General features: G+C 40.2%; 1 protein-coding gene across 1 annotated transcript; it reads right to left on the bottom strand.

Annotated features, from left to right (window-relative positions):
- Positions 1–609: 609 nt before the first annotated feature.
- Positions 610–8988, bottom strand: enpep (glutamyl aminopeptidase). Its single transcript, XM_011619926.2, has 20 exons — positions 8263–8988; positions 7922–8063; positions 7487–7618; positions 7082–7202; positions 6737–6891; positions 5897–6010; positions 5689–5823; positions 5547–5612; positions 5387–5452; positions 5028–5188; positions 4874–4953; positions 4533–4669; positions 3894–3949; positions 3618–3768; positions 3368–3441; positions 3128–3232; positions 2820–2990; positions 2005–2145; positions 1245–1326; positions 610–1015 (listed from the first exon to the last, which is right to left on the bottom strand). Exons 1-20 carry the CDS (start codon positions 8850–8852, stop codon positions 869–871), a joined length of 2826 nt encoding a protein of 941 aa, XP_011618228.1. The 5' UTR covers positions 8853–8988; the 3' UTR covers positions 610–868.
- Positions 8989–10987: the final 1999 nt, after the last annotated feature.

Below are 10987 nucleotides of genomic sequence, written 5' to 3'. Positions count from 1 at the left end.
CGACTTCTCGTGCCCCGTTGTGCGTATCGCCACCGTGCTGGTCCCTTTTTCTCCACTTTGTGGGTCAAAGGGATGTTAAAAGTCAGAGGGAGCTCATCCATGTTGGTGATGTGGCTGGGCGCGGCTATCTTGTCACGGCAGTAGGTGAGGAAGATGGCCACCCTCTCCTGGTAATCCGCGGGCAGCCACTGCGCAACAGTTGTCCTTGCGCATATGGAGAGATGCCGCCGCCTCATAAAGCGAAAACACTACGATTGCTCGATTGCCATTTTCAGCCGCATATTCGATATCCTGCAGTTTAAAGTAAGCCTCATTCATATGCGTCTCGCTTGGCCGGCGCCATTTTAGGGGATCCTTACGCGTAGGTGTGCCGCTAATCGATTGGCGGAGCGTTTACCGTAGTGCACCCACCAAAGGCGCACAGCAGATTTTGGAAGTCAGTCCACACACAAGGCACTCCATATTATAAGGCGCACCGTCGATTTTTGAGAAAATCTGAGTGTTTTAGGTGCGCCTTATAGTCGTGAAAATACGGTATAACTTCTGACTTACTGATAATGGACCTGGCGGCCTTGAAGACGAACATTAAAAACTGACACAGCACAGTGATTTTTGTTAACAAGGATTACTTCAGCATTTCAGTACAAAATAATGCACTTTTACATAGCCAATCAAACTTGCAAATTAAAAATAGATACATTATGTAATAGCTGGCAAAATCAGTTAAAGTACTACAATTGGTCTGGTCACCAGTAACTTCATTGTTGGGTGGACAAGGCCCATGCAGCGTGTGTCCGCAGGGTCTTGCTTGATTTGGTTCTTTGAAGGTCCACTGGAGACATGCCGGTTCAGAGATTTTCAGTGTGGTTTACACAACGTTTTTCTGCAGCCACCATTTAATCTCATCTTCATTCCTCCGGAGCCACTCAATGTTGTTCCTTACTGTCTCTAGTGCCTGCTTCCGGGGCGTCTTCCCAGCACCGGAATCTGGTGTTAATGTGAAGAAATGCTCCATCTACAGAACCAGAAAAGGGCAAAAGGGTTTCAACTATTTTTTGTTTGTTTTTCTTTTATTTGCAAATCATTATGAGCAGGAGTACTGGACCTCATGTGGCCATTTAAGCAATTTTTTGATGGGTGTTGGCTAGCAACCTGTTTTAAAGAGCTTTATACAAAACCTTAAAGAATACCCCAAAATCTTGGGTAACCAAGTAGATGGAAGTTCGACAAAGGCCAGCACTCACCTTCCACAATTGCAACTCTGTGTTGTAGGAGGTGGTGATCTGGTTTAAAAGCCGGCCAAGGCTCCGGTCATTGATGGTGTATCTGTTTGGAAAGAAAATTCATGATAATCAGCATGAATGAGAAAATTCAGGTTCTTCTTCCACCACTTTTTAAAAACATATTTTATCATTACAAGTACATTTTAAATAATTCTAATGATCAATAAAAAATTTCAATGCATTTTTAAAATGTGCTTTGAAAAAAGTAAGCTATTTTGTGGCAAACAGCTGCTAGCAATAAAATTAAAGTTTCGTTTATTTTGCTGATGTGTGCACATTAGCCATATTAAATAAAAACATTTTGAGGTACTCAACCTTTTAAATTCCATCTATATTCACCCTATTGAAGCATGTGACCAGAACAAGTTGTTGTGGGAAACCAAAAGGTTTTGACAAACAAAATCTCGTTCCAGACTTCTCATCTTACTGTCATGTCTGTTTCCTCAGTAACAAATTGTAGAACTTTGTTACTGAATGAACAAAAGTGCGTCCGATGGGAAAAGAAAGCTGAATTAAATGAATATTTGTAGACAGTATTTGTCTACTTTGACCTGTGGACAGGACATGTGACTTGAAGCAATGGCTGTTAATATCTAACCAGTTTTGTCAGTAAGTAAAACCATGTCAGCCACATTTTTGGTATAATTGTCTATGCAATGTTTTAGCTATGGTGTTCACTACATCTTGATGTCATACATAGTTGACTGACTGTTGTACCAACCTGTTGACTAAGTAGTCCCAGTTAAGCGTGGTCCATTCCCACGCCATGCTCTGACCCAGTGGATTGTAGGACACGTATCGTACCACAGTGAACAAATCCTGGCTCCTCACCACATTCTCATCCTTAGTAGCCTCTAGGAGTCTTTTGGATAGATTAAATATTATTTTTGTATGTGCCAAAGACATCCTTCTCTAGTAACACTTAGTGCAAATGAAAAGTGTGTATCCATTCACCTTTTCCACATTGTGTTCTTTTTTATCATTATGCAAAATAAGAGAAATACAATCAATATTTGTAACCAAAGCTCAAAAGCTCTGTTCTGCTGCTTTATCCCTTTTGGGGTGACAGGAAGGGTGAACATATGGGTGAAGGTACCCACCCCCTTCCCCAGATGAGTTCCCGGTTCATTGCAGGGCCCTATGTGAGCATTTGTGGGCTTGTTACCTTGTTTGAGGGTGCCTGGGCAGCGCTCTGAAGGTGTTCTGGCACCTTCTCCTATTTCCAGAACACCTTCCATGTTTTGTCTGCCCTGTGGCATGAACCAAGAATCTTCAGCTCAGTCCCCAACAGACTGAGCTACAACCACCCTTTCTTGCTCATCTTTGAGATAATTCCACTCCTTGCTTGGAGTTCACTTAATACATTTGATTGGACATGATTTGAAAAGAACATACATCTGTCTATTTAAGGTTTCACATCATACCGTGCATATCAGATCAGGCCTGGGGAATGCTCCAGAAAAAATGTAACTGTATGACTTAACCAGTCCAAGAAGTATAAAGGCAGTAGTAATATAAAGTTTAGTCTACATTTACCTGTAGAGTAGTGTCACATTCTCCACTGATGCCAGTCCATAGAGTAGCTTGTCCCTCTCTTGAGCCAGTGAAGTATTTTGGTACCTCTGGAACATTATGTTCCACTTCTCTTCGGTGCTGTTCTTCATGCCATATTGATAGACAAGTAGCCGCAGGTTCACCGCTATACTGCTGCAGGTCAGACAGCATATTTTAATGTCAAGCACCTACAGTCATTGTGATTGTAATGCAATAACAGCAACTATTAAACATTATACTGCTGAAAACATAGATAAATAACCACAGACAATCCACCAGAATAATGGTACCTGAGAGATCCCATAATCCACTGGTCAAAAAGGCGAGATGCCTCATTCAGAGTCTTGTCATCACCCATTTGACATGCAATTTTCAGCACAGTTTCCCTCAGCAACCTACAAATCAAATCATTATTTGTTACAATGCACCTAAATTAGCACTGATCTGTTATTTACTGCTCCAGTTAGCGCAGAACCACATTAATATTTGCCAAATTTTAGCTCAGCTTGCTATATTAAAGAGAAAATTACCTCTCTGTCTGCGTTCCCTTATCATCCCATCCAAGTTGTCTTGATATGGACTCAACATGATTACGGAACAGTTTCTATAAAATAGAATACATAATTTGGTACCAAACCCATGAAAATCAATACTCACTTTAGCATCCTTACGTACGCAAGATTTAACCATATTATATAAAGAATCTGTGCACTGTATGCATACATTTACAGGGATTTTGAAGTTGTTGTTTTTTTAATGAAAGGCTAGTGGTCTTCTTACCTGTAATTTTGGGTAGACGACAGTATTGCTAGACAACATGTCCCTTACATAGGCAATAGAAGAAGATACACGGCTCCAGACAATGTAGTCCGTCTCATTTGTCAGGTACATGGTAAGGTTGAAGGCGGTACCATAATCAATTATGTCTGCCCTGCATGATCCAATAGATAGATTACATGTGTGTGTGTGTGTGTGTGTGTGTGTGTGCGTGCGTGCGTGCGTGCGTGCGCGTTTGTGTGTGTGTGAGACTGTGCATGTACGGAAGATTGATGTTACCTTGCAAGTGCAAAAACATCATCAACGTAGCTCGTTCGATCAGCTGCATCAAACTCCTGTTAATGAATGAAATGAGTCATTAGTAGAATAGAAGAGTAAAGGTTGCTCAGAGGTCAGTATTCCACATCGAATGGAGAAACATAAATATCGAACAAAAAGGGTCAAAACGGTTCATTTCATACCATCAATTTAGAGGTATCATAGTGTTTTGTCAAAAACTATTTAGTCACCAATCTGACTTTCTACCTCAACCTCATAAATGCCTAATTTACAGCATCTTTCTTGATAAAGTCCATTCATTGAAATAATTTCATTTAAACTGAAAATGATGTCACCAAAATGTTAAAAAAAATCTCTGCCTCTAAGTCAAACAATAGGACATCACTAAGTGGTCATCTAGCTTTGGAAAGACTATATCATCCTTGTTTTTTTGTCTCTGACTTTTGTTGAGAAGTGTTTCCCTTTTATTAATACTCATGGATCACTGTAGTTATTCTTTTGTTCTTGCATATTTTATAGTCAATACAAATCCATTTGATGAGCATGCCCTATCCTAACCCTAACCCTAATGCTATAGACAGAATACTACAACACAATATAGCTGGAAATACATCAGTATGATCCGTGTGTTGATTTTACCATGCGATTCCTCTGGAGCTGACTGCCGATGGCATCCCACATACTGTTTTCATGGTTGACTCTATAAAACCCCATGTGGTCATTGTTAATCTTCAGCAGTCCATCTGCTTCCATCGAGTAGCTCAAGGTGGCACTGTCTGAAATGCCACAAGCAGTTTTTGTTTAAAGGAATAAAAATGTCTGTTCTTTATTTCATAGTCGATTTGCTTTCTGTCACATATTTATGACTTTACTGCTAGGTGGGTAGAGTGTGAATTGAGGATGTTATAAAAAGGATGTGCTTTTTTTCTTTTATTATTTGAAATACCATTGGTGTGAAAACACTGTCCTGAGAATCTTACCATTTTCTTTTGCAAATATTGTGGTCATATTCTTTTCACTTTTAAGAGCATGCCATTTGACTGGGATTGTCCACCTGTACCTGGAATGAAATCATATTTTACTCAGTGGAATCCACCACATAGAGAAAAAGCCAAAGGCTTCTGTATCACTAACCCAAAAGGTGATGTTAGGTTTCTGGTATCAGCTGTGAGGTCAAGAAGAAAGCGTTTCTGGCTTAGCTTGGCACTGCTTTCAGAGATAGAGAGATCGAGCACAGGATAACCCATCTGTTTTGTCCACGTATCCATTACGTCAGCAACCGGCAACCCACTCACCTGTAAACAGAAACAAAAAACTGGTTTCCAAAGCACTCTACATACATACACATATATGCATGCATGATGCACGCACACTATATACACATGTGCAAATACAGGCACACGCCTGTTTGTATGTGTGCACGTGTATGTGTATAAATAGTAAATTACAAATGAACTTTAAGTGACAATGGAAACTGGCATAGACCAACGTACATCTGTGAGAGATTCCCAGAAGTTGGCGGTTTTGGCATTCTTGAAGTAAAAATCTTTCAAATATTTCTGAGAAAGAAAAAGAGAACCAAATAAATACACCAACAAACAAATAAAGCAATAAAAATGGGATGAAATATATTGGCAGGGCTGTCTCACTTACTCGACAGCCATCTCTGAAGTTTTCTTTACCCATCCAGTCTTCCAGCATCCTAAGGATGGACGCGCCCTAAATACATTCAAAAACGTAATTTCCTTTAAACGTCCGTTGAAAATCTTTACTGTGTGTGATTCTCGCAACCCACCTTGCTATATGAAATAGAGTCAAAAACAGATGTGATCTCTGCTGGTGTTGACACGTCGACAATGATTGGGTGTGAGGTCAGAAGGGCATCATCCACCATTACAGGAAGGACATCACTAATGATCATGATATCTCGCTGCAAGGCCCAGGACAAGAAAATAAATGAATGGTAAAAGAAACAGAGCAGTTCATCTTGGGGAATAAAGTACCATGCCCCAGTCTTTCTCTGCTTCCTCCACACCAACATACTCAAAGAAACTGGCAAAGCCCTCATTAAGCCAGAGGTCATCCCACCAATCCATTGTCACTATGTTCCCAAACCACTGAAAAAAAGAAAAGGGGAAGTCATCAGAAGTGAACAATAAACCTGGAACAATTGCTTTTTATTGATCTATTTTTTGGCTTTCTCAAAACTGTGATAGTGTCACTGTAGTCACAATTGATTAGCTTGACATAATGTGTACAAAATACAAGCAAGACTAATACTTATAGTAATAAGTAATAATAATAAATAAAAGAAATATAGGAACATCCAAGATCCTGACTCAACAGATGCCGTAAGATTCTAAACCTGAATTGAACCTTTTTAACCTTTCCAAATTATATCATAAACTAGTAAAAGTGATAAACTGCGGAAACTGTAAACAAAACTTTACTGACTGCTTGAAGTTCTTTTACCATCCATTATAGCACATGTTTACTAGAGAAGCAAATGTTCTAGTGTTGCATATCATAAAGAGCTTAAATAACCTTACACAATGATTCTGAACTCTGATATCATTTTGTTCGTGTCTAATTTTGTTTGATGTTAAATAGAGATAAAGCCAATGACTCCAAAGATCATGTACAAGATTCAAGGTTCAAGTTTTGCGACATCTGTGAAAATGACACAATAAAAACATTTCCTTTCAAGTGAAGTTAACAGATCTTTTGAAAATAGTAATGTTTTTCCTCTTAAATTTAAATTTTTAGTTCAAGTTTTTACCAGAAAATGTAAGTTGCCACTGGTTCATACCCAATGCTCCTTTGATTCTCCATGAACTGCATACCTGATGCACCAGCTCGTGGGAGATGACACTGGCCACTCGCTGCTTGTTGTAGGAGGATGACTCTTGCTCATCGTATAACAGATTGGTCTCACGGTAGGTGATGAGGCCCCAGTTCTCCATGGCACCAGTTCCAAAGTCAGGGATAGCTATCTTATCTAAAATGAAACCACACAGAAAATACACTGGCATGACAACAAACTATATATATATATATATAAAATCAAAAAGCCTCATATTTTCATCACAGCTGAGAGAAATCTCTTCAGAGATTAGAGTGAATCAGAAAAGATCAGTGTCTTTAGTTGCTTCATTGAAAGTCAGTTTCCTTCTGTGTGTGGAACATACCAAGTTTTTCAATGGAGTATGTCATATTAAAATAATCCTCGAAGTAATCAAAGATGATTTTGGTAGTGTTGGCAGCATATTCTGCAGTTCCTAGCTGATTCGGTTGGGTGTAGATTCTTAACTATAAAGGTAGAGGAATGTAAAAGAGACATGTAAAAGAGAGTGTACATTAACTGGAATGCTGTTCAACAATATGAGCGACAATTCACAGTCTATTGGTGCTAAAAGGGAGTTTTTCCTTGCCACTGTCACTTAGAGTCCGGCATCCTGAAACACACCTCTGGCTTTCCAATAAAGCCCCAACAGTAGAAACACTCTTAACTGTAACTCAACTGAAGTAAACTGAAACTTGTATAGCCAGTTTTAGGTGCTAAAAAAGGCAGCCATGCAAAACTGTGTACTTACAGGAATTCCTCGAGCAGAAGTCCTTTCCACAAACTGAAACTGGTGAACAGCAAAACACACTAAATAGGTACTCATTGGAACGGACTTCTTGAAGGTTGTCTTTGTTTTACTGCCACGCAGTTTTTCGATGCTCTGGGGAGAGTGAGGAAAAAGTTGCATTTTAGTTGCTGGTTGAACATAAGAGTGTTTAGCTGCAGTCTGGCTTTGTCTTTCTTGACATTTTTTTCTAAACCACAGAACACGTAAGGGCTCCAATCATCTTTTACAGCGAAGGTGCTACATAAAATTGGAAGTTTTCACTATATACAGTGACAATATCAATGCAAACATTGCCTTGTGACTGGAAGAATTTTATTTTCGCAGATGAGCTACAGGCAACTGCAACTGCGAAGTATATAGGTAAACTACAATTGGGTCATTTTAAAAAGCTCTAACCTCTTCTGGCATATTGGAAAGAGCTCCATAGCTAGAGTCATGAGTAATAGAGATGTTGTAGGTTGCTTTCTTGTTGGGTTCATCGAAGCAGGGGAAGGACTTGCGAGCATCTGTTGGTTCGTGATCTGTTGCAGCAATCTTTCTGGTGAGGAAAGGAATTTTGTCATACACTTGAACTGAATGACCAACGTCGGCCTTAGACTACGATTGGCCCTTAGTGCCAACCATTATTTAAAACTAAAATGCTTTCAAAAAGTCACCACCTGACTGAGTTCCAGATTGCCTTAAGTGTAGGAACAAGGTGCAAGGTATTTTCACAAACAAAAAGCAAAGTAACTTACTTTTTTATGCCATCCTCAGTATAGACAACCCTGTAGAATCCAACCAGAGATCCATTTAGCCAGCCCTGAAAGTCCAGCCTGAGCACATAGACCTCCTCTGGTCCAGTGATGGGTAGCTCCTCTGTGACCTCCACCACCACGTATTGATGAAGTTTGTATTCAAAGCAATTGTTAACTTGCAACTGTTCCTGACCTTTCCTCAGCGTTGGCATTGCACTTACAAATGTCTCCCTAATGTGGAGCCACAAGTGGCGGGTTGGTTTACTGACCTTTACATGGACCTCGATAGTGCCAGTGTAAGTGTCATCGTCCATGTTGGGCTCCAGGTGAAGGTCATAATGAACTGGATTTACATATTCAGGCAGCCGGAAATTCTTCCAGTCACCACTGGAGTCACTGGAGTCAAGACAGGGTCCTCTGTCGGGTGCAGGGGGCTTGGTAGTAGGCTCTGTAGGCTCTGTAGTGGGAGTATATTCTTCCCGCGTTAGACCAACTGCAAGGCCCACCACCAGACAGCAGATCGCCACTGTCATACAGATGATGACCACATGCTTTGTACGAATGCAGTAACGTTTTGGCTCTTTATCCATGACTGCGTGCTCCTCACTTATAATTAAAGAGTCTTTATCTTTTTCCAGGCAAAAAGGTCTCAAGTCAGATAAGCTTGTAGTCCTTTGGTCTTTCTCGTGCAAGGTTTAAAGCAGATGAGCGAAATCATGCTTATACTGAAATTCAGGGGGTGGAGAGATGACGTTTTGCATGGTATTACTCCTCCTCCTAGATAAACATCTTCAGTACATGCTCTAAATCTGAAGTTGAACTTTTTAGTTCTGTTTCAGCTGCTGTTGGACTTTGTCCATTTTTTTAATCAATTATTTGACTTTTTAAGTGACATAAACCAACCGTTTGTAGTAACGCTTGCTTTGATTGGTCCCCCCCTTTTTCAAGAAGCTGTGAAATTTCTCAGTGGTGGATTTGTTATTAACTTTGTTATTAACTTTAATAACTTTGTACATAAAGTAAACACGTACGTGTAATGTAATTAAGTAAATCCATTAAAAAAGGTCCCCTGTTTTTCTAATGTAGCCTAGCTAACACCATATACTGTGGTTTAACCAACACATGTGTTTACTGGGTTTAAAACAAGCAGGTAAGCACATGTATTGATTCGGAAGTGCAAAGTTTACAACCCGTGACAACACGTGACAAGGTTTGTTTTTTACAAGCACAAGGGCAAAAGAATTTCAACACCTGATTGTGCACCATCTCCGACCCTTAAAATTCATTCTGTGTATATCTTTATAGCCTTTCAGAAAGATTAGACACTCCTTAAAGTGTGCGTCACATCACCCTCAACTCTAAATATACAGTGGTGTGAAAAAGAATGTGACAGCAGTAAAATGTCTCTTTTGCAATCATGGAGCAATGTTCTTTTAAGCATGCAATGGTCTCCTTTTTGATGTCCTGCCAGATACCTTGCTTGTTCAATGTTTTACCTTCTGTAGACTCATAAACAGATATTAAAGAAGTTTTAATGATGCCTTCATGTCTTTGATTCTGGCCAAAGGGTGTTTCTTTGCCTCACTGATTAGTCTGTTTGCTCTTGGGCTTATTTTGAGCGGGGTTCTAGCCACAATCCCAGTGTGTCCTCATTTGTAGAGGGTGTTGCAGAGTTTGGTCAGTCTTGTTTTATTTACGATTGTTTTTTGTTCCCGTTGAATTTTGTCCATGGCTGTACATGTTGTGGTGAAAGTTACATCACATTTGTCTCATTCAGTATTTCATGTTTTACCTGGAAAACGAACCCCCCCACTTTCTGACCTTATGTGTTTCCCACCCTTGTGATTGTCTGGCTTGCAGACAGGGAAGAGGAGAGGAGAAGAGGATCTGAAGGCAGCAGTACTGCACCTTTCCAGATGTAAAATGTCTTTTTTAGCCTTCCTGTCTTTCCTGCTGCTGTGCCACCAGTGTTGTGGGCATACCTTACTACAACAAAGGACTAACACCTGGCTGTTGACCTCCGGCTGGACAATTATGCATATGTGCAGACTGTGAAGAACCAAGCTGCAGGAAGTTCATGGCTATGGCCACGGGCAGAGAATGCATACGTTCGGAGCATGTAAAGCATTTCAAGTCCCAACAGCCCCCTGTAAATAGGTGTGTGTGGTGCCCGATGCATGATTGATTATCGGTAATTTAGTTAGCTGCAGACTGGTGGATCGTCAAGGAGGGGCTTAATTTAAACCCCAAGGTGGCTGCCGCATGGGAGCTCCTCACCTTTCTCAATCTCCAACTGGCCTGAGATGTGTACAGTTAAATTGTGATGTATGAATCAGTCAGAGTGATCAGAGTGATATGCCACTTTTGTTCTATTGTTTTCTCCTCTTTTTTTAGGTCGAGAAGAATAAAGTTTTCTGTATACTTATTACCAGCAGACAGTCGGTGTGATTTTGGGCAGTCAAGTCTGACAATAGACACTGTGAAAGAAAAGTGGACTTGTGTCCTGCAAAAGCACAAAAAACAAAGAATGTGTGATTGCATACACACTGCGGAGTGCCTGACTATAAGCAGAACCACCCAAATTTCCTAAAATTTAAGAAAAATACACATCTAAGCCACACCTGACTATAAGCCAAAGGAGGCCACTTTAGATCTTTATGGAACACAGAAAGATGATTTTAACTGTTTAACACTAGAAGTCCCAGAGAGCGGTCATTTGGCCTTT

The sequence above is a fragment of the Takifugu rubripes genome, chromosome 2, assembly GCF_901000725.2.
Source record: "Takifugu rubripes chromosome 2, fTakRub1.2, whole genome shotgun sequence".
NCBI classification, from domain to species: Eukaryota; Metazoa; Chordata; class Actinopteri; order Tetraodontiformes; family Tetraodontidae; genus Takifugu; species Takifugu rubripes.
This window is presented reverse-complemented; position numbering and strand designations above follow the sequence as displayed.

What these genes read in the sequence shown, in the direction of transcription:
- enpep (XM_011619926.2), bottom strand. Translation starts at nt 8,852, where the DNA reads ATGGATAAAGAGCCAAAACGTTACTGCATTCGTACAAAGCATGTGGTC. An exon ending in ACTCTATTTCATATAGCAAG is followed by an intron (nt 5,613 to 5,688) that starts GTGGGTTGCGAG and finishes GAATGTATTTAG; the next exon opens with GGCGCGTCCATCCTTAGGAT. An exon ending in AAGGGAACGCAGACAGAGAG is followed by an intron (nt 3,233 to 3,367) that starts GTAATTTTCTCT and finishes TTTGATTTGTAG; the next exon opens with GTTGCTGAGGGAAACTGTGC.